At 40.2% G+C, this 24,610-nt stretch overlaps 1 protein-coding gene across 1 annotated transcript in view; it reads right to left on the minus strand.

Moving 5' to 3' along the window:
* SLC35F1 (solute carrier family 35 member F1) overlaps positions 1 to 24,610 on the minus strand; it is a 255,971-nt gene that overhangs the window by 39,233 nt on the left and 192,128 nt on the right. Inside the window, exons 3-4 of the mRNA XM_074819268.1 lie at positions 14,605 to 14,732; positions 1,125 to 1,284 (exon numbers count right to left, since the gene is read on the minus strand). Coding sequence (XP_074675369.1) covers positions 1,125 to 1,284; positions 14,605 to 14,732 — 288 coding nt within the window. The remainder of the gene's footprint in view (positions 1 to 1,124; positions 1,285 to 14,604; positions 14,733 to 24,610) is intronic.

The raw sequence follows: 24,610 nt of genomic DNA on the forward strand, positions 1-24,610 counted from the left end.
GTGCCCTAGCATGTTATTCTTCAGATTACTGGGACACAGGATATTTCCTCTGGAACGCAGGGTTGAAATCCCAATCCCTCTGAAATCAGTCATTCCCAATGTAGCTTTGGCTGGCTACAAGAGTAATTCTTTCCTTTTTAGCTGGGGCAGGGCTATTTCTGGAGGAGACCAATGAACTAAAAGTCTCCTGTTAGGATAAAGGACAGGGATAAAAGGGGGCAGGGAGATATGGTTAGTACTGTCACAAACTCCCTTGTTTTATTTAGTAGCATCCTAGCAAATGAAGTTCTTACAGCACTTGCATTTGTATTCAGAAAGCTGAGTCAAGAATTTTAAATCCCAGTGTATTATGCTCAGCTCACAATTCAGTGCTTTTAATTAAGAATGAAAACTGTGCCTAATTGACAATCTTTGAAAAGAATTTCCAGCCTTCCCACATCATTTGGGATGGCACTGGAGAAATCAATGTGACAGAGGAAGTTGATCGATTAAATCTAACTCTGACTAATCTGCATTAATAGCTACACACACATTATTCATATGATGCCACACATAAAAAAGAACATTTTACACACAAGAAGGTTCTTTTCAACAGTGACGCAGGCAAATCCGAAACCTCTAAGACTGTGTGCAAAACCCAATTGGTACAGTTAGTATGTAGGTTCAATGCTTTTTAGCATCTACCCAGCAATGCCACCTCTGTACCAAAAAGGAGCAAAGTCAAGGAGAAGTAAGAGTACACAGTGGACACGAGAGGTGCTTATGACTCAAAGATGTAGCCAGTTTGGAAAGGAAGCACCTGAGGTTTGCAGTGAAACAACTAAGCCAAGACAAAATGAAACTACAAGTATTTAGCTTGTCCCCCCAGCTTGCAGAGAGGGTGACCTGCGTTGCAGACCCAGGGCCCATGAAGTCTGTAGCAGTGCTGACTTCTAAGCGTCGGCCCGATTTACTCTCTGTCCCTTCTGACAAAGAAGCAACTTTGAATGGTGCAGTGCTTTGGATCCATGAAGGCACAGGGTTTCTTGCCAATTCTCCCTTTTTTTTTGTTCCGACCTAACATGTTCTGGTCAATGGTTTCTCTGAACAGAACTTGGTCATACAACCCACCCATTCTTACTCACCCGCTCCTTGCTGTCTCCCAACGAGGACATCTGCTCCTGCCATGCAGCCCATGCCCAGAATGCAGACCACGATCCCAATGAAGTGTACTGCCTTGTATCGTACCAGTAAGAAGAACCAGGAGAGCAGTATCACCACCGGGATGACAAAACAGTCTAGGAGCTGTCAAGAAAAAGAGGAAAAATCAACAAATCAACCAGTTAACATTTTGCCCTAAAATGTTAAGGATAGATTCCAGCAGAGGGGAGCAGTGTTATTTAGTCAGTAATAGCACTTTCTACCAGACAGAAAGTCTATTCGAGTGGTTATGTCATCCATCAGACAGAGGATAAGACTATTCTGTTCATGACTATTCCATGAATTCAGGAGAGCTGTTGCTCTATGGTAACACCCAAAAGCACTGTCTTGCTCTTGGATTCAGATGCATTTTTCAAATCCATGGGAAGAAAACCTAGGCCAGAAGAGAGCCACACCACTCCATCTGGTCCTCACCTCTGGTGATTAACGAACAAAGACTGAAAGCAGTTTTCCTGCAGTCTAGACATATGCTTTAATTCAGTCATTTCAGATCCAATTAGCAGGAATGTTCATAATGCACAAGTTGACCAGATTTATTAAAGCTGGCCATATAAATTAAGGGGTTTCTGTATGCAGAATACTTATGAAAAATCTGCCCCCTGCGGGGACTGTTAACTCCTTGAAAATACAATCCCATATGCCTCTGAAGGAAAAAAAAAAAACCCACAAAACAAAACCACCTTGCCTGCAGTGCAAGAAACTCAATCTTCTTGCCAATAGACCCTGGGTAAGAGCTTTCTCAAAGAAGTGTTATGAAACACAATCTTTAATTTTTATTTTCAGAGACCCTCAGCAATAAACCCAGAGAACCCATGATAAAAAAAGAAACGCACCAAATATTTGAGAGGAGCTTGAGATTTTCAAATTAAAATACATTTTAGAAACTACCAGTATGTCACCAAGAAACAAAAATCCTGGGTAAGAAACACGCAAAGAAACTTGACTTTAATCCCACTTCCTAGAAAGATACAGATAATTTAGAGTCGTGATTCTGTGGACTAACAATGGCATTTAACAAACTGTGCAGGGTATGCTACTGTTCAATGCCAACTGATATAGCAGGAACCAGAGCTATATGACTGCATCTTCTTCCTAATGAAAATGTCTGGAACAACCAAAGGAGGAGACTGTGTCCATAGTTCTGGAAAACTACTCCAGATGTTGTTACGTTGATTTTAGATGATGCAGTTTGGTTTTTCTTCCTTTTAGGCCTATTACCTGCTACTTGCTCTCTCAGTGTGACTCACCACTAAGCACACTAAGTATTATCAAATAATGGTCACATCCCTTTTAACTTTTTTGTCTGTCCATGTGTTAGCTGAAGAGAAAAAGTCTTTTGGATGATTTCAAGAATTTCAGTGCTTAGAAAATTATTCTTTACACATAAGATACCGATGTAATAAATATTGAATTTGGGGGATCAGCAAACATATAAAAGCCAATTTTTGGACTAAGGATAATTTCCCTGAAACTTTGTTTGAAAAACAAGAGTGTGCAGTGGAAACACATCCATTTCAAAGATTCTCCAGGCAGTGAGTGGCAAAAGCCTTCAGAAGAGAACCAGTTCAGCAGCAGGATGACACCGCTCTTGGGAGGCTTAAGCAGTTCAAAGAACTGCAGAACAGATGAGGGAAATTACAAATGGGAAAGGTCCGTGCTAAAAGCAGGTTCTGCATTTAAAATGAGAGCTAATCATCTAAAAGGCATAGTCAGGCCTCTTTACAGTGAAAACTTCCTCCAGCAGTCGTCAAAACACCGTCCTTCACAGACCGAACACAAAAAGGGACAAGGTGTGAAAGAACTGCAACAAGCTCCTTTGTCTGCACAGGGCATATGCTCTGCCTCTGAAAAGCCTGTAAGGTGTACAGCATATAACACAGCTAAGTCTCAGAAACTAGTCTTTGCAAAAACATGCATATACAAGACACCACATACAAAAGAACAACTTCAGAAGTTGCACTGCTGGGAGCAGTCAGCTCCTGGGGCAGGGAGGGGTGGTGGCAGGACTACCAGGCGTACGCATTAAATCCTGGCACGTGGTGTGGGTGAGGCGGCACATGGCCTTCTTCTGTCACTGGAAGGAGGGACGGGGCCCACCTAGACAGCACAGATGGTCACTGCTGCATGGATAACATCCACTGTGCACTCCTCATATCCTGTGAATCTCTGCACCTCACTAACACAGCCCTAGCACATACCAGCAATAGGTGGCATATCCGAGGGAAGCTCAGTCTTCAGCGTAACCTATGGGATGTGGACATAGCTCAACACCTCCCCTCTCAATCCACAGCTCATATCATCATGCCTCTACATGCTGGATGTGTGTTCTTCATTAGCTGCGCTGGCACACAGTGCACACATCATCTCTGCTGAAGATGGAAGGAAGGTGGTACCAAACAGCAGGGAGACAGTTACTCCTTACACTGCTCACAGCTACCCCTGAAGGTGTGAATGACTCTATCCCATTCTCTCCCAGTGCAGCATTGAACAGGTGAGCTTAACGCACAGTTTTCTGACCTCATCACAATTTTCCACTACTTAAAAAGTGTGGCTACAAAGAAGATGGAGGCTCTCTCTTCATCAGGAGCCACATGGAGAAGACAAGGGCCAATGGATACAAGTTGCACTGGGAGAGGTTTCATCTCAATATAAGAAAGAAATTTTTTACGCTGGGAACAATCAATCACTAGAACAACCTCCCCAGGGATGTTGTAAAGTCCTCATCACTGGAGGTTTTCAAGATGCAATTGGACAGCATGCTAAATAATCTCATCTAGGCTCCCTTTCCCACAAAAGGTTGGACCAGATGCTCTTTGGAGGTCCCTTCCAAGCTGGGCTGTTCTATGAGTCTAACTTAACTGGTTGCTGGCATCAAAACAAGATGGAGGAGAAGTTCACATGGGCAGGCACCTGTATCACCTTGGAGAAAGCAACCAAAATCTGTCACCAGTAAGAGGCACCTTTACCTGACTCAGTGCACATGGTTTCCTTCCACACTGTCCTGAAGTCACCAGTAACCAGTAGGTTATACCAACTCAATAAACTTTGCACTGGAGAAGAGAAGAGGCATCCTTACATGTAACTTAGAGCTGGACATGAGTAAAATAGGACCAGCCAGAGATACTGCACAGTCTGCCATCACCTTCCTCAGATGAACACCTAGGATTTGAGCACTCTCTTCCCCATACATACACATACCACCTCAGAGATGACTGCTGAAGCCAGAGCTAAAAGCCTGATGCAACAGTTAGGCACAGAGGTGTTTTAAGAAACCACTTATTAAGTAAGACAGTAAGTGTCTGCAAGCATCTTTCCAATTTTCTGTGCAAAGGTGAGTAAGTGAACCTCAACCATCATTGGATCAACTATTTGATTTTGCAAAATCAGGAGTTCCAGTCACTCATGCAAACAGCATTTAAGAATAGATTTAAGAATATAATTTTTACTTTTAAATTATTTATTTATTTAAGAATATTTAAGATGTCACCTTTCAGCCACTAACTATTGTCTCTCAAGAGACACAGAATGACTCAGTGGATATTTTTAATCCGTAACATCTGGAATGCCTTGCCGACCTTTACACACAGGACATGACACTGCATGTTCATTGTGGGACAGAAGCTCTGATGAGGGTTGCTTTACCTACTCCAGGCTAAGTGCACAAAAAGAACATTTTCTTGTGAATATGAGATATATTAGGGTGTTAGTGTGATTTCAATAGTCTGTTTAAAAAATCGTTTGTACCTGCAGCATGTAAATTCCCACTAACAGTCTTTTAGAGGAAGATTTTAAAAATTCCTCTCATTCCATAAATATTTAAACATACCTATGCTTTCAAGTATGTGAAGATGTGTCTTTTAAGCACTAACATGAAGGGATGCATGAACAGAATCTGTCACAAACAAACAATGCTGACAGCAGCTGGAAAACACCTTGTTGGGGTTGGTAGTCCAAGGTCTAATCCACAAATAGCAATTTGGAATACTGCAGCATCAACAGATATAAACATAAAATGTAGGTAATGTTTATTGGCATTATACAGTTCTTGAATTGTGCTTAGCTTATACATATAATTAAACAATGGGATAGACAGATATAAATTAGGTTACTACAATATAAGCAATAAGACAAACCTGGTGTATATTGCTTAACTATTTTTCAGGTATTGCTTTACATTTCATTTCTACAGGACTAAATTCATTCTGCCTTTCTTTTTTCCTCAGATAAACCCGTCTAGTAGAAGAAAAAATGCACATATATTCTACAAACAAGAGATGTGAGACTGCGGATTACCTGATCTGCAATAGGGGTTTTTTGTTTATTTTTTCCCTTTTTTCTTTCTTTTGTTTGTTATTAGTTATTTCAGCTATTAAAAAAAATTATACCTAATTGTCATTTTTCTGACTATAAAGTTTTTACAGTAACAAAGATAAATTACGCTTAGCTTGAATTTCATTTATAGTACATCAAGGTCAGTTGTTTACCAGTATTTCCCTAAGAATCATCTCTGATATTTTCCTTCTTTTTAGTTGCTTATTCAAAAGGTACTGCCCATATCCTGTCATTATGTTAAATTAATGAGTGACCCGATTTTAATCAATGTTCCTGTTAATCACAGAAGTTATCAGACCTCACTAAACTAAAAGAAAACATATTTCCTATTTTGCCATGGGAAGATAATAAAACTGATAGGAGTATGTGGTGCAGACCACGTTCTTTGAAGTTGCCATGTTTGTCTGTGGTTTTCATCAGTGACAGCTCTGAATTGGGCTGCTTTAGAAGGCAGGATACAAAAATATATAATCTATTGATATACTGTCCTACAGAAACTCCTTTCTATTATAAAAATGTTGTGTTGTAGAGATTGAAGATTATTATTTGACTCTAAAAGATACCACACTGCATCTAAATCTATTGATAATACACAATGTTGAAATGTATTTCCTCTGATTACTTGTTTGTTAAATTACATTTACTTTACTATACTTGTGAATCATAGACAAATATTCTCTTGCTAACAGTAAATATCTGGTCTCTGGTCTCACAAATTCAGCATGAGTTTGCACACCTATAGAAAGAATGTACTGTTAGTCACTGGAAAGAAGAGCTGGCAAGCTTTAGAAGAAAGGTCTGTAACACAGAGGGTGAACTGCTAATCTGCAGCGATATCAAAAAGAAAAAGGATGGTCAGCAAACTCCCTATGGAAACAGCTGGGCTGAATCTCCCTTTTTAAACATTCATTGGATTTTTTCGCCCCCAGTTATAAGCCCTTTTTTTCACGTTAGGGGTTTCTCATTAGCGCTGCCCTCCGGCAAATCATGCGGAGAATCAGCTGCACCCTATACTCTGTCTGCTCTCCAGAGCAGAGGGATCAGTAAAATCAGTGTCATATCCATCCAACGTTGTATGGTCAAGTACATGTGATGGCTACTGAATTTCAGCATGCGACCTGGTAACCTTAATACATCAGCAAGTGTTATATCCAGTACGAGACACACCTTCTGACATTTGATTTGTTTTTTCAAAGGAAGAAAGGGTTTGGTGCCCATTTGAGGGCTCTTTCTATGCCTGTTTTCACACTACTTTCACAGTACCACACACACTTGATTCATCTGTACAAAAGCAGCCCAGATGTGAACCTTCACAGAGCTGGCTGCTGGCTGCCAGGGGAACGGCATGGCAATTACGCTACCCTGCGACTGAAACTTTCTGCAGGGAAGGTGTGGTGGATGCTGGCAGTATTTCTGACAGGGTTATTTCAAGCAATTCAAATAAAAAAGGAGCATTGTTTTTACCTTTCTTGTTTCTATTTGCTATCTCACCACAACTTAATCACTTTCTTGCCTGGTTTTTATACAATCATGAAATTAATTTAAAAACTATTAATTTTTTCATTCAGCCAAAATGTGGAGTACTCCAAGCAGGGAGATTGGTGAAAGAATCAGTCAGTGATGTCATTTGTTCAAAAAAAATGTAAAAATGTTTAATTTCTGTGACATGGAAGAAACAAAAGTCAGAAGACTGCTCCCAGTCTGAAGCCTCTTTAAATCAGTATTTTGTCCACAAGATCTCTAATTTTTTTCTTGGGGCCACATGACTGACACTTCTATAACTGTTCCCATCAGTTCCCTTAATCTGTTCTCAGGATTTTCTCTTTTTCCCTGTGGACACACAAACTCCCTCAAAACTTTCACTAGTGAAAGACCTTCATCTATATCTGACTTGCATGCACCAACACCCAAGATGAGGATTACCACAGCTCCAGCTTTCTGTGTATATGGAAGGAATTCAGCGACATCTTGAAGTTATGTTAAATGAAAGGTGGTGGTCACATCCAACCCACAGTTCCTCTGATCTCAACTCTCTACACATGGACCTGCTTTACTACCAACACCAGTAATCACATCTCAACTTTTTTAAAAAAAAAACACCCTTGGGACACACCTCTTCATCCTCTCCTCTCATTACATACATGCACTCCAGCTCTGCTCATACAAGATCTGCTCACAATATCAGGAAGAGTTACCAACAAACTGATCACTGAAATGTCCTTTCCTTTAATTGCCTTCCTCCTCTGATTTTATATACCACTGTCAGAAAAAGATCATTTTAAGACAGCAGACAGCTCTGCCAGCAGTCACGTGTTTCTGCAGAAAACAACTATTTTCTGTTTTGCTTCTCTCTAAGATAACTGAACATTGGCTTTGAAGACCATTTTCTCAAGGTTACTTACTAGAAACTTCATGTCACCAGCTGCTGTAAACTATGCAGGGAATTAGACCCTGGACTAGGAAAAATCACAGATGTCTCCTGCAGAAAAATCTCTGCTTTTGCATTTCACCTGCAAGAATATAGAAAATGGGCACAGAATGCCAAAATCTCTACTGTTGTAATGGGCACAGTTTCACTGACTTTAATGAAATTTTGCTTATTTATGCTAGTAAAAACTTTGGCTCAGGATTAGAGGCAGGAGCTCTGAATACTGAGAGCTCAGTTGACTCCAAAACCATGTACAGAGACTGAGGATGCTGTAGGGGATGGTTTGCGAACCACAGGTATGTAACACAGTTAAAAGACAGAACAGTGACTTGAAGTGCGATAATAAATCAGATGCAAGATACACCCTACAGTAGAAATGTATGGTATGCAACACTTCTGCACAATGCTGATTTGCAAACCTTATTAACATTGCAGTATTCCCTTACTGCCCTGAAGCAAAACAGGAAAGTATGGTCAATCTTACATGCATAGGATGGGGGGAGGAAGGGAAGGAGTGGAATTTATCTCTGTTTTTGAGATATTTCACGTTAGTGGGCACTGGACAAGGTGGATCAACAACTTCAATATTGCACATCCCCTGCTCCTCACTTCCCAGATTATCTCAAACCTTCCGCCTCAACGTACATTGAGTCCACAGGGACCAAGAACAAAGTAAAGCCTATTGCCATCCAGCACTCCTGCTGACTCCTTCCCTTTTCTGGTGGCAGTTGTTGAGGTATGAAAACTGCCAGAGGTAATTGGAAGTATGATGTACTGCTGAGCCTCACAGTGATCTAAGAGTAGCTGAGAACATCAGCATTGTAGTTTTATTGTCTGTCTCCTGGTGTCTATAAATCCCAGCATTTACTACCTTTGTTTTCATCATGCCAATCAAAGGCTTGATTGCCCAAGGAATAAATTACCAGATAAATCACTATTTGGAAACATAGCTCTCTCTTTGACAGTGCCTTATTTCTTGTGACATCGTATGCATATTCTACAGTACCACTATGCAAGGTCTTGCAGAAATAGTCCAGATTTCTATGTGATGTCATAACACAGAAAAAGGATAACATTACCTCTAGAGAGTGCAACACAACAGTGTAATGTGCAGGTGGATAGAACAGTGTATTACTGAAAGGAGAGCTAATTAATGGGGGGACTATGGGGGAGAAGGGAGAGGACAGTCTGCCTCACAATGCAGTCTGGTATGATGAGAAAGCACTTACTTGGCAGCAAAGGTTACAAATGTTAGTATAATAACAGGCTTAGTGGAAGACCTTATGGACTTGTTAGGATATATGTGTGTGTGTAAATGCAGTACAGGGAAGTTGAAGTCAAAATGTAGTTCCAAATAAATTAAATATCTAGATCTAAATAACTGCAAGAACTTCAGAATCTTTTAATTCCCTCTGGGGGGAACTAATTTTTGCTGTATCAAAGGTGTCTCTAACAGTAGTTAAAACAACCTTCTTGAATAGTTATTAAACCTTCCACAGGCCTACACCAGGGTTGTTTTAAAAACCATTAGGATAAACATGGAAAGCATTACCACAGGCAGTCCTGAAAGTTAAGTGTACAGTTTTTAAAAAAAGTCCATGGGATCAGGTGCTAGTGTACACAGGAGTATTTAATGCACTTTCTGCACCTGCTACAGCTGACATGCAAAAAGGCTGCAAAATCTAGTGCAAGTTAGATTAATGTACCAAAGAGAAACTAAAGATCATTTTGCAAGTTTTTGGCCATCTGGGAATCAGGACACATGCATCTGAGAGCATTAAGTGTGACTGGTCTTTGGCACTTCTGGCACTTCTTGAAATACGTGTTTTTGGATATCAAATGGATTCATCAACAAACTACTGTGCCTTTTACCTGGTGTATACTCAATTTTTAAATGTACCCTCAAGAGAACAGTCTTCACTTGCTAGCCTGAGCATTTTCATGGCTGTGGGAAGCTTGAGTTTGAATCTCCCCAGCTAAGATGGAGGTAATTTAAGCCCCTTCTGTGGGCCACTGTTTTAACAGCTATGCCTTTATGTAAAAGGTGGCCCTACTCTTGCAATTTGGAAAGCACTCCAGGCTTTCTGTAAGCACTTGAGGCATGCTAAGATCATATCAAACAAATTGAGTTCCTCAGGGTACTCTGATGTAGGAATACTTAGCTTTTGAATTTTAAAATGGAGGCAGGTATTTAGGCATCTGTCTCCATCAATACAGAAGGACTCTGGGCATGCAAAGAACCAGAACTTAAAGCTACCAAAGAAGGAGCAACCTGAGATATTCAAACACACATTTTCGTGTCCCAAGTCTGCGCTCTCAGCAGCAGGTTAGTACACATAGACCAGGGGATGTTAGTTGTCTATGACATTTTAGATATGTAGACAATGAGGTGTGGGTTTCTTGGATTGTTCTATTAAATCTAGTTGCCCCTGGATTGCACTGCAGGTACCTAAAGAGTACCCTGGATTTTGTGCATTGGTTTTCAATGTAATTTTTTAATGTCACCTAGTTTATAAGTGAGATCTTTTAGTTTGTTGTGTTCTTTTTTTTTTTTTTTTTTTAAAAAAAAGGGAAAATTATGTGTTTCTAGTCTTCACAAGACTTTGTTTTCATCTTATGATGGAGCTGAGTGCACATTCTCAGACAGTAATTACAGAGTATATGAGGATTTTAGATAATCAGAAGCACATCCAAAAGTAAAGGTTAGGTACCATATTCATCTCTAATTTATGCCTGTGTGTCCCCATTCACTGTGGTTCTGAAGACATCTGATGAAAGACATATAGGAAGGTTTATTAGCAAATTCTGTTTCCCCAGACCAAAACCAAAAGAGAATTTTAAAGGAAAGTATAGGAAAGACTTGGGTGTGAAAAAGTGGGGAAAAGTAGGGCACCATTTTCAGTTTTTTCCTGGAACCATGAGGAGATAATATCAATTACAAATCAAAGATGGAGATTAAACTAGAAACTTTGACAGTCCTAAGCTACTTGGCAAACAAAGCTGTTGATGCTTGGAGTTTTTTTGTGAAAGCAGAACTGCAAGTCAATTGCAATAAAGGTATGTTTTTACAGTTAAACTTTGGCTTTTTGCTGGGATCAACTTTTTTTGCCTAAAGGCACCACAAGCTTAGTACACTCACATGTTAAATTTGCATGATGGAACAGAGATATCATGTGGACAAAAAGTATATGCTGTAAAACTGATTTCCTACTGAAATGGTCCATGTACCACCACTATAAAAATACTGTAAGATTTCTCATTGATTGAAGTGACAATTTCAAAACTCTTATATTCTCCCCATCAAAAAAGCCTTGGTGTAAAGTCTGTTGAGAATAAAATCCCCCTGAATTGACATGAGGGGCTTAATTCTCAGTCAATGTATACATCAGCACAGCTCCCACAGCCTTCAGTCAAAGATGTACTGAATTGTGGTAGTAGCAATGGTTTCTCAGGTCTCAGTTCTGAACGGATTTAAACACTTCTTGCTACATGCCAGAGAGCATTTATGGCCTCACAGGTAGTGTTCTTGCATGATCAGACCTTTTGGAAGATGCTCTTGAGAGAGTGATCCTGTCTGCTTCTTCAGAAACCAGACTCTAGGAAAAACTTGCTTTTTAAAATCTTTTAATTTCCACTTCTTCAGTCTTCATTTCATACCATTATGCACTTCGACCAATGCTGTTTCAGGCTGAATAATCCTCTGAGTTTCTTCTGTTTCATCTTTAAATGAAATAGGGTGTTGTTTGGCTACATTTCACAAAATGTGTCATTTGATTCAACATCTTGATGCATTATCTCATACTTGTCCCATTCTCACCTTATCTTTGGGCTTGTCTAAACCTAGAAGCTCATTCAAATTAAGGCATGAAGTGAATTTAAAATGCAACAGGTACTCACCATCACTCCATGTGTATCTGAGCAGTCTAGAACAACTATGGGAGAAAGAGACACTGCATTCATTCCACTCCTGGAAAAAAGCTCAAAAGAATTTGAGCTTCTACCTCTTCCTTCTTTCAAGCTACATGGGAAAGAGACCTGAACTCTATTGTAATCTTTATGTGGAAGAGGTCTAAAATGGACATGATGCTGTCTGTGCCAATGACAGTTCTCCTGTTACACCTTTCCTTTCTCTCTCAGTCTAAAAAGAGACCACAGCTCATTTCAGCTAACAAATTCCCTGCTGAGGCACAGGCAGTGCCCACGAACTCTTGTGCCTGCTTCCTCCTCACACTATAGTTTTTGATCTCTTACACTAAAGACCATGTTCATTGCAGAAAAGCAGGATGGTTTGCATCTTCTGGAATTGGTGTTTCATGGGTCTGGTCAGACAAACCTCTGATATGTGCTTATTGGTGGCTGTGGAAGATGGGATTTAATGACCTGGATCATGTTGCTCAGTCTGCTATTCCTACTTGCTATGAATGAACACACCAAACAAGCAATTCAGCTTTTGCTTTTCTCTTTGAGGTGGTTTAAGCCCAGAGGGCAACTGAGCACCACAAAGTAGCTTGCTCACTCCTTCCCCCTCAGGGATGGGTAGGAGAAAAAATAAAAGGCTTGGGAATCAAGAAAAGGACAGGGAGGGATGACTCACCAATTATGGTCACAGGAAAAAGACAGACTCAATTGAGGAAGAAAAAGAACATCAATTTAATTTGAACACCACCACCACCACTTAATTTACCAATCAAACAGAGTAGGACAGTGAGAAATACAACTATATCTTAAAAACAATTTCCCCCTTCCCCTCCCTTCTTCCTGGGCTGAGCTTTGCTCCTGATTTCTCTACCTCCTCTCACCAAGCAGTGCAGGGGATGGGGGTTGCTGTCAGTTCATCACCCGTTGCTTCTGCCACTCCTTCCTCCTCAGGGAAAGGAGTCTTCACACTCCTCCCCTGCTCCAGCATGGGGTCCCTCTCACAAGAGACAGTCCTCCACGACCTTCAAACGTGGGTCCTTCCCATAGGCTGCAGCTCTTCCCGAACTGCTCCAATGCAGGCTTCCCTCAGAGTCCCAGCCTTCTTTGGCTGCAGCCACCTGCGCCGGTGTGGGATCCTCCATGGGCTGCAGGTGGACATCTGCTCCACCAGTGACGTCCATGGGCTGCAGGGGCACAGCCTGCCCTCTCACCATGGGCTGCAGGGGGATCTCTGCTCTGGCACACCTCCCTGCCTCCTCCTCCTTTCTTCAACTGACCTCATGTTAGCATAGGTATTTCCTTCACAGCGACTCCTCCTCTCAGGTTCCCCTTCTTAAATATGTTATCACAGAGGCACAGCCACCATCACTAATTGGCTTGACCTTGACACACAGGTGGATTTGACCTGGAGCCGGGGGAGCTTTGAGAAGCTTCTCACAGGAGCCACCTCTGTAGTCCCCTTCCCTGCTCCCAAAAAAACCCACCACACACAAACCCAACACACTCTTGTGTGGGAATTAAGAACTCTTGGACCAACACTCTTGAACATGCAAAATAAGCAATTCAGCTTCTGTTTTTCTCTTTGAGTCTTTTAGTAGCTATAAAATCAGACAGTATGAGGTTTACATGGATTTATGCTTTATGCAGAGTAATGTGATTTCAAAAAGTGTTAAAAGCAATATCACATCGTCTGGGCATGTTTCAAAGAATTGTCAAACCCAGATTCTGACGGCAGAGGCATTTGTGAATATTTAGTATAAACCGCACATTCAGATTCCTTGAATTCATACTTCTAGCTTTGCTTCTTATTCAGCTAAACAAGCTCAGTATTTTCCAATATCACTTTTCAACTATGGAAGAGATATATTCCTAATTCGCTTTGGTTCTGCAGAACATTAACTGGTGCTCCTCCATTTTACTGGCTCTAATGCAAACTTCAGGCAAATAAGGTGTAAAATACACTGAACACTATCTAGTGTTGCCCAGTTATTTAGAGATAACATAAAAAGGGAGTAGGTTTGTTTTAGAACAAGTAGCAATGAAGTATGCAATGATTTCCCAAGACAGACTATTTCCAATCTCTTAAAAAAGTTTCTGTTATTCACTTCTCCACTGAAATGGGAAGGAGTCTGATTCCTTTGTGTTTTTATTTAAAATATACAGGTTAGATCTTTGGAGAAATTGCTACCCTAGCTTTTGTTCAATGCACGTATAATTTTTTAATGGAGAGCACACTTTTTGATAGTTGCAGTTAAGCTGTTATATAACATAAGGCATCTAACTGTTTGCATTAGAGTATGACTTCATCATAACTACATTCATCTTACTTAATGACAACTTTTGCACTCAGATCTAATTACAGAATTCTAAAAGAAGTGCTCATATTTTTTCCAAGTACAATATCAAGTGAGAAAAAACATTTCAGCCCATTTGAAAATATTTCCTTAAAGGACCAAATTAAATAATTATGTAAAAAACGTGATTGTGAATGGTTTAGCACAGGAAAATAAACAGAAAGCCAGTATATTTTTGTACAGTTTGGAAAATACTGAGTAATAAAAATAGTCCAATATGAAAAAATGTGTCTTACAAGATGGTATTAGAAAGTACACAGAAGACACAGGCAGGAAATAGCCATCAGTGCATTGAAGCCAATGGAGGCTGCACCACGGACCACATCGAGCCTAGTACCTTACCTCAAAAGGGACAATGCTTTGAGTTCTTACCTGTACACTAGTAAGAGTGGTGTATTGATAAGCTTTGACTACCAGGTAATTGGCTTCTATATCTATTATCCCCAGGATCATATACTTCCACCATCTCCTCTTCAAAATTGCCAGCAAATTTTCTTCTCCTGTGGTAACAAACAACAAGAAGAATTATGTCAAACAGTTAGGTTTACATGCACAAAATACATGACTGTCAAGAGAAATTATCTAGAAGATCTCTTGCATTTATAATATGCAGTTGAAAAGCACCATATATAATAGGTACTGCAAAGAGGTAAAAACTAATACACCTTATTTGTCTTGCAGATATTAGGACAGCCAGCTTGGCGAAGTAATATGTGAGGGTCAGGTTGTCACTTCACTTAAGATGTAAACAATGCCAGGAAAAACAAGTGAAGTTTGGGCAGACTCTAAATGTGTTCTTAGTTTCACTTTTATATATACACATAAAATGCTAAAGAAAAGAGCAGTTTATTACATACATTATACTTTCCCTAAATACTGATAAATGTTGTACCACACATGATGCAAGAGGGTTTTGCCAGAGTGGGAGATTACCAATATTTGCAAATATGATGGAATATTAGAGCAGAAGAGTAACAGCATCACCTTTGGGCAGATTACAGATCCTGTTCCAAGGATGGTTATTATGATCCTAGAGGTTCAAAATATCATGCTTGTTTAGAGAAAGACTGCACAGATTTTGTGTGACAGGTTGCTCTGCTCCCAGGATCGATTTCTGAAGTAGGTAGGTTTGCTGCCTTCTACGGGAGCCCTGTCAATCACCCAGTACTTAATTTCCACCACGTGAAGACTGAGTACAATATGGCCTGCAGATCAAACTCACAACTTTCAAAAGGTCAAAGCATGCCTCATGCTAGGCTAGGGATTATTATTGTTTTCTGTTCAAAAGAAAATAACTCATTAGTGAGGGTAGGCAAACCTGTTACTTATTTGCACTACAGTAAACTCCAGAGATGATGGGACCCCACTGTGAAAGAGGCTGGACATACTGACTGTGACTGAACACAGTACTACTGGAGGTCTTCAAGAGTCTGTAGCCTAAACAGGGATCTAAGTAGGGTTGACCTGTACTGCCAAAGCACCATAAACGGAATTTGAACTGTCTTGAAAGTTTCACACACACAACCCCCCCCCATTATTCTCAGATTAATTCCTGTTGCTGCAGACTTTCTAAGTGCCTGGGATCATCAAAATGAGTGGTGGAAACTACAGAAGAGAAGAGGCATTATTGTCAATTGCCACCAAAACTTGCTCAGGCTTCCCAATTCTTCCTTGTAATTTTCATTCACCACAAGCATGTTTGCTCTCTGGTTCAAACAGACTCAGCGATTTATGGGCTGCCATACCATCAGAAATGGCAGGCTCTCTACAGCACAGGAGTATCTCAAATCTTATAAGATGCAATCACAGATAAATGGATAATTACTTCAGAAGTTGATTCAGACATCTTAGATGTTAAATCTTGGCCCCACTGAGTGACTCAAATGGGTATTTACCTGAACAAAGCATCTGAATCATTTGACGATTGTTCGTTAACAGATGCTCACACATACACACTTCCAATGGGATATTATTATACAACAACCTAATTATTTGTTACAGTGGTAATGACACTGAGTGCAAAACTGTAAATGCTAAAAAGCTTTCCTTCCTTTCCTCCCCTCCCCTCCTCTCCTCTCCCCTCCTCTCCTCTCCCCTCCTCTCCTCTCCTCTCCTCTCCTCTCCTCTCCTCTCCTCTCCTCTCCTCTCCTCTCCTCTCCTCTCCTCTCCTCTCCTCTCCTCTCCTCTCCTCTCCTCTCCTCTCCTCTCCTCTCCTCTCCTCTCCTCTCCTCTCCTCTCCTCTCCTCTCCTCTCCTCTCCTCTCCTCTCCTCTCCTCTCCTCTCCTCTCCTCTCCTCTCCTCTCTCCTCTCTCCTCTCTCCTCTCTCCTCTCTCCTCTCCTTTCTCTCAGTAAGCCACAGAGAAGTAGCAGAAACAAGGTGGTGAGTAGGCTAATTATTTAAGACCCTAAATAACGAGTCGGTACATTCAACCATACCACACTTTCCTGGTACCAACAACTTACAGCAGAACTCATGAAAAATAAAATCCCACCCTTCAGACATTTGTTATGAAGATCTGAGCATGCAGAAAGAGGAATATTTTAGATCTTATCTTTTAATATATTTAGGGAGGTATTTTCAAAAAAGCATTTGAGATTAGACATCCTAAATCCTACTAGAATCAGTGTAAAACACACAGATAGATCCTTGCCAAGTACTGAAACTGTATCTCTAATTTTTATGCAGCCCAGATATACCTTTAAAACACCAGCTGGAAATCATAAAGGCAATGGAATGGCATAGTTAACATTTCAGAGTGATTCTTTGTTTTAATTGTAAAGAGAAAGTTTAAAAATCAAAGACACCAAACTACAGTCTCTATTCCAACAGTGAAAATCCCACCTGAATCTGGTTTTGCTACAGTAGGAACTTGGTGGTACTTACAAAGCAGAAGGAAGCAGCAGGCTCAAGAACTGCACTGGCATTAGGTTGCCTGAGCAAGGACTACGGACACACCTCAAGGACTCTTTTGGTGTCTTTGGTTTGCCAGTGCTTGCTTTCTCCAGCTTCCATTTCCAGCCACAGATCACTGTACTGCTCACATGTGGCCAAATAAGGTAGCTTTAAAAACGAATGCGCGTCCATGGCTTCTCGATAATGGGTAAAATCAGAGTTTTCACAAGTGGAAATTCAATCTTCTACAATTTTAACTGACATACATGGTTCTCTCTTTTGCTTTCTCAATCCTTTCTTTGTTAATGACAGAAGTAAGAAAAATAATCGGCAAGTGGTATTTTATCTTTGATATACAGCTCTGAGATATTCCAAACTGCAAAAGATCAGTTTCAGCTGACAAGGCTGGGCAGAGCAAAAAGAAATGCTGAAATGAATTTATGCATGCACTGCACAGCTCTGATGAACACTGGTTTAGCTTCACAGCATGTGTCTTTGTCTTGCCCAGTGGAAAGCTTAGAGATGTATGGCATTCAGTGTGACAGATAAAATCAAGAATTTGTTTCTGCAAAAAAAATCTTGTGCAGGAGCTGCATCTTTCTCTATGGAACATATTTAGTTTTTGCTTTCACTCACTTGCTGCATCTCCTGTTACTTAGTGTGCAAGAAAGTCTGGCTTCTGACCGGGGTCCCTCTGTTCACGTTATTATTATCATTTATCATTAACATATCAGTTAAGCATGAACATGAGCAAAACTGACAGATCCCATTTGAGGGTATATCTGAGCAAAAAGCAATGCATGTTTAACATCGTTAATCTGGGGACTGTTATTTGTTTACTGCTCTCTATTTCTTTGGCATTGTCATCACAATTCATAGAAGGGAATGAATAGCTCCTAAAAGTGGAAGACTTTCTGAGGACAAGGGCAGGAGAAAGAAGATGATCATCTGCGCTGAATGTCAGTCCAATGCTGTGGACAAATCAAGGAAGAGGCAGGTGGAGTCCCAGTTTTGACATGGGGCTGAAATAAAGCCACCATATTCAAATGTCACGCTTTTGCAAGAGGGACCCGGTAGAAGGCAACAGGGGAAGACAGCATGGAGAAGGCGTGGGCTGCCAGCAGGACAGGACCTCTGGACAGCAGTCACAGATAGCATTCTCAGTGAATTCAGACGACAAGGAGAAGGGAAAGGGTAGTTAGGGAGATAAGTGGGAAAACTTGACTTAACTCTAAAATAAGAAGCAGAGGGACTCAAGAGTTTCATTCAAAAGTCTACATCCTGAGTAGAAATAAACACCACCTTTGCATAAAAACAAAGTGGGGGAAAAAATAACATGCTTAATTAAAAACAAAACAAAAAGAGACAATCTGGGTTTTTTTATTTCCCTTGATGACAACTCAAAGCAAACTAATTATTCAGGTCTTATGAGTTGTACGCATTGTAGGCCAGAAAGACTGAATGTAGATGCCTACACCTGAACTAGCATTTTTAAACCTTTTTTCACCTAACATATTCCAGATTAATTGTTTATGATGAGATAACCAGTGTTCTGAAAACAAATGACTCTCCCACTGAATGTAAAGGGAAGAGAGATTATGTCAGACAGTGTATTTTTGTTATTATCTCAATAGGACTGTGACTAAGGCTTCCAGCCAGTCATATAAACAAATATTAAACCATAAAGTGTGCAGGTTAGCTTAAAGGCAGCATTTCCAGCAAGCCAAAGCACATATTGATGTCAGTGAACATAAATTCATGTGAGTGCACAGAGTAATGTCATCTTCAGACACTGCCATCTTTTGATGGAGATCCCCTTTCAAAAAACAAACCCTTAACTTCTGTCAGCGCTAGAAAATGTAAGCCTTCATGCTCAGGTTAATCCAAATGTAATGTAGATTTAAAAGCAAATCACATATTAAGAATGTTTTAAGATTCAGAAGTCTAACATACTGTTAACACGGAGAAATACAAACCCCCTCTCTTTGTCCTTTCTAGGAGGATAGATTTAGGTTTCATATTTTTTACTAATTTTGCAGTGAGACACACATTTGACAGTTATATATACAGAGGAGCTCTCAGTGTTTGGAAAAAAGCTACAGCTTTGCCTCTGCTAGCTCAAATTAAAAATCAACAAATAAGCTGCTTTGTAGAAGAGATGATTTTACATCATATAATAAGGATTTACCCCTGGGGGGTACAAAATTAAAAATAAATTAGAGAGAAAATTAAAAGAGGCTTTAGCTGTGCAGTGTCTACCAAAAATACGTACATACATGTGCAAAACCCTTTTCACATTCACCCACGCAGCCACAGAGGTACAATAAAGAAACCCAACAGCCATTAAGACAGCAAATTCCCAATTATTTGTGTATGGGCTTGGGACAGGGGTAGAATAACAGCACTGCTAGACCAGAAAAAAAGCATATTGCTTCTCTTTCATCCGCTGCAGCCTCTCTCTTTTAATTCAGATGACAACTTGCTATTTAGATCAAGATCATCAAAGGAGCTGTGCTCTCCTTCTGCTTTACAGAGCTCAGCAGAAGAGATCTAAATGTGTGCAGGAGACCTGCAAGATGGAAGGCAGCGTGGAGTGGGAGGGCTGCCGGGCACACTGGTCCTCCCCTGCCTCTAACAGGAGTGCGAGTCAAGTGCTACAGGGTAAAGAAGCAAAAGTCTCACAGAAGATGAAGGTTATACTAGAATTTACTTACTATCACTTTCTTTGAAAAAGAATCTGTTACAAAGCGCTATTACAGGGTAATTGTTTCTTTTCCATTTTCACCCATTATAGCAAGTCTTGCAGAAACAGAACTTCACCAGTACCAATGTTGCTTTTCTACAGACTTTGTAGTCACCCAGTCCTGCTGCAGGACCAGGGGAAGGAGGCAGTCAAATGGAGTTACTAATTCTGGGTAGGGGTAACACAGATCTTGTCAGTATTACTATGCAAAGAGGCTCCCATGCCTGAACAATAAAACTTTGCTTGTCTCCTGCTCAGCCAAGTTGCTGGTTCAGGGGACTTAAAGCCTGTTGTAGAAAGCTTTCAGCTCTCCACAAATCTCAAAAGAACTGTCCCTCTTCTGTGTGACTTTAAATACTCTGGCCCAAATTGGTTTCTTATTTCCTCTTATCTGTTTGTATTACTGATGACTACTTCATAGCAATACTGTTGCCTAAATGCAAAACACCACCACTGCTTAATTATTTACGCAATAGAGAAAATATTCTCTTGCAGGAATGCTCCTCCAGCCTGGCTTCACAAAACACCTGAATATACTCTGTTCACCTTATGAATGACTGCTTATAGGCTGCACTGCTTTTATCCTATACCGTGTTTTCAGTAATCCTTTTGGGAGACTAGATAAGCTCAGTTCCTTTTGCCTCCTCAGAACATCTGATCTTTTCCAACCTGATCTTATCCAGAGCTCCCTTCTGCCTCCTCTCCCGCAGTGGGAAAACTGTGTAACCCACAGACATGCTGCTGGTGTAACAGACCCAAGTCGCTGCTGCAAGTGGTTCCCATGCTCTCCAGCTGCTGGCCACATGTTCCTGCCGCCTGCCCTGTGCCAGCACTGGTGCTTGGGGTGCTGCACGGTGAGCCAGGGCAAAGAACTGCCTGGAAACAAAGATTCTGGGGTTTCAGATCAATTTTCAGTTTGTCCCCTGAGCAGTCTGTGACCAAATTAATGTTGGTCCTGTGAGAGGTGACAAACAAATAATCTCTGTAAGAACATCAGCAATAACTCCAAATGAATAGGAAATTCTTGTCTCAATAGAGCAAATGAATGCTGCTTGGGTTAAATATTATTTTAAAATCAATAGAAGTACTGTAAAATAGAAACCAATCATCTGATACTAAATTCTAGACTTACTGAGATACTTCAGAGTCTAAATTTCACTCGAGTAGAATTTCTGCTCAACTAAAATTTAAATATGTATCTGTAACAAAGTGATTTCTAAAAATCCTCCTTCGAGTTGCATAACTACGTATGCTTACCTATTTTGTGTCTTCTAAAAGCCTGTAATTGTCTCCATTTAATGTCAGAACACTTAGGCATCTACCTGATGATCCCTGGACCAGGTGTCCAAGTTCAAGCCACTTCTGTGTTCAAAGGCTTAACACATAACTTGCAAGTAGCAGCGGACCCAGACAAGGAACAACTATCCCCTTCTCTGACACATGCTGAATCATGCCTGCGTACTGTTCCTCACAGGGCGACAGCAGTCACTGAAGAAACGCAGCAGCCATCACCACCACCCTTGCTGCAGATACGCCCCATACGAAGCTGCAGGTCTTCCTGCCGTGTGTGTTGGTATGGGTGGTGCTGCTGAGGTGGAATGCACTCACGGGACACAAGCTGGTGTATGTGCCTCACCAGGGGTGAGCAGCATCATGACGATGTGTTTTCACCTTCTTAGGAAGTCAATCTTATTTGTCAGTCACAAGCAACAGGATTTTTGAGTTTTGAAGCAGTTCTATTTATTTTCGTTGTATATTTCAAGTCCATAGTGTTTGAATGTCTACCTATCATGCTAACATTTATGTGGTTGGCACTTTGGAAAAAGGTACTTTATATAACCTTTGACCTCCAGATCATTATAGGAGTAACACAAACTGAAGGTAAGGTTTGTACCCATTCTGTCTACTACTTTTGTAATTTTGAGCCTCCTCTTTACTGTAATATGCTTAGCCTATTAACATGACATAACATAGCTTTCCAGTTACTAAATTACAAGCTCATCTGAAGTATTTAGACTTGTTATTTCCTTTTAGAGATTTTGCAGATCATTCTGGTTCAACACTGGATGTAAACCATAATACCTGAAGTCAGATCTAAGAATCTGACCATGCATTTTCATAAAACATGAAAGGATTAATTTCTGGTGCCTTGATTTTTATCCAGCCCAAGCTCTGTGGTTAGATGTGATCATCTTCAGATGTCTTCTTATTTCATGAGATTACTGGTCATACAATTTACTTGTAAGAGTAAATTACAACTAAAACTGCAACAATAAAGTAGTTGGTGTTTTTGCTGATGCCCCGGTTTCTCTCCACCTGCCCGCCCACTAGATTACATACTGTTTTTCCCTTGGTGGCAGACACAATGCTGTATGTTACTGCCATGGGTTACTGCAAGAAAGACCACATCAAGAACCATGTAAGACCTGAATAAAGCTCTGAACAGTGAACTGTTTCAAAAAACAGTTCTCTGAACTCCCAGCCCTTTAAAATCTCAAGATAAAAATCACTGTGATGCTTCTAGCACACAAATTTTTCATTTAAGTTGTTTTATCTTCCAGCCTAAACTTAGGTAAGCACCTTTCCTGAAATGGTAGACTGTGTCCTGGGAGAAGCACTCGCACCTCTGTAACGCAGAAGGACGTGAACACACCAAGAAGCTGGAGTCTTCCCTCAAACCTGAGATTTGATTATGTCCTTATGTCTTCATGCATGAAATTTTCAAAATTCATTTCTGATCTACAGTACTCTTAGATTTAAGTTACATCTGAGCTAACACTGTATCCTGCCAGCTTTTGGGGTTAAATGTGGCTCACTCTCACACAGAACTACTTCAAAACCAACAGTTGGACTAGTCGATCATTGTAGGTCCCTTCCAACTGAAATATTTCTATTCTATTCTATTCTATTCTATTCTATTCTATTCTATTCTATTCTATTCTATTCTATTCTATTCTATCCGATTCCTTCACTCTGTAAGCTCTGCAGTCAGGCCCTTTTTTCATTGTTTATCCTTTTTTATCTAGTATGAAGCTACTTAACAGCACTGCAAAGAAAGGTTTTCAGAAGAAAAAAAAAATCTCATTTTCAAATTTACCAGAGTGTTAGAGAAATTAAAGAAATCTGTATATATCTCTGTATATCATTTATAAATGTGTAATTTGCATGAATAATTTATCCTCCGGGATAATCTTGGGCATGTTAATCATATTCACAAGACTTATTTAAAGTCAAATAATCTTAAAGGAAATAAATGTTCATTGTTTAAGGCAGAGGAATCAGTTAGCATGTGTGAGCTTTTCTTTTTTGTCCCTTTCATCAACTCATTACAAAAAGTTGGTCCAGTCACCTATCCACTCTGTGACATTTTTTCCCCCAGCAGACAGATATGAATAATGAATTATCTACTTATTATCTGTGATTCCTATAAAGTTTATTCCCCAAAGCATGAGATTTGCCTGAGACAGTAAAAAAAAAAAAGACACAATGCAAATTTTCATTACTATTTCATTACTATTAACTGCCCATAGATCAAGCAGATCCACCTGAAGTTGAATTTCTAGCCTTGTCTTTAGAAGACAGTAAGAGAATAAGGAAGTCAAGGAGTATGTATCTTTGTCTGTTCCCCATCAGTAATGTTTGAACACACTGATCCAATTTAAATCTATTCTGACAGAGATAGAGTGCAAAGGTATTAGTTCCTACAAGTTTACTGTGAACAGGTAACTGAGCAGAAGAGAGAAAACCTAACATCGCTGCCACTAAGTATAGGCTTGGAGGTAAACTCAATATTTATTAGACACCAGAGTCTGGACGCTGCATCTTCTTAGGCACCAGCTCATTCAACATGAGACATAAACCCCTAAGAGATCAGGTGATGCCAGTTCTGGGGCTCACTGAACTAGTAGCACCAGTAGCAGGTGCTGGCATGAAATATGAGCAAGGACTGTATACAACATGTGGTAAGCGTGAAGAAGAACCTGCTTTTTATAGGCTATGAAACCTAAAGATACCTATTTAAGAAAGAAATTGTCTGCTGATGACTACTAAGAGTACATAGTACTATTAAGAGGAAAAAGGCTATTGGTGAGTAACCAAAGTATTGCTGAGTAATGGGAGCGTGGTATGTGGTATGAACACTAAGGGCACATACGCACTCCAATACTATGACAATTCTTGTTAGTTTATCAACAACTAAACTAACGTTTAAAAGGACATTTTGAAGTAGAATAAGATGGGGAGCTGATGCTAAAGAAGCACTGCTGGCAGAATTAAAACTTCATCTGGAGTCAATAGCATTAACCAAAAATATATAAAATGCTAATACCCAGAACTATTTCAGGTCATTGCCCAGGGCCAAGGGGAGAGCTGAAGAACGCGGAATACATTAGGGCTGGCTGGCTCAAGATAAATATGGTTTTACAGATGCTCCATGATCTCTAGAGGTATTTCAGTATTCTTTTGTGTTAAAAGGCTGTAAACATGCACTCAGTCCTCTTGGAGTATCTATTTGTGGTATCAGCTGTAGGAAAAGCTAGCAGAGTTATATCCCTTCTGGGACTTTCCTCACACCACTGTTGATGAACTGGAATAAGGTTTGCTAAACTTCCAAATTAAAGAGTAAATATTATCCCTGGAGGAATACAGAAGCTTTGGGAATGTGTCACCATCATGGGTTATAGTAAAAGCCTCACATCAGAACAGCCACAGATTATTCAAGAAATGCCAGTAATTACACATGA

Source organism: Strix aluco, chromosome 3 (assembly GCF_031877795.1).
Source record: "Strix aluco isolate bStrAlu1 chromosome 3, bStrAlu1.hap1, whole genome shotgun sequence".
Classification (NCBI taxonomy): Eukaryota; Metazoa; Chordata; class Aves; order Strigiformes; family Strigidae; genus Strix; species Strix aluco.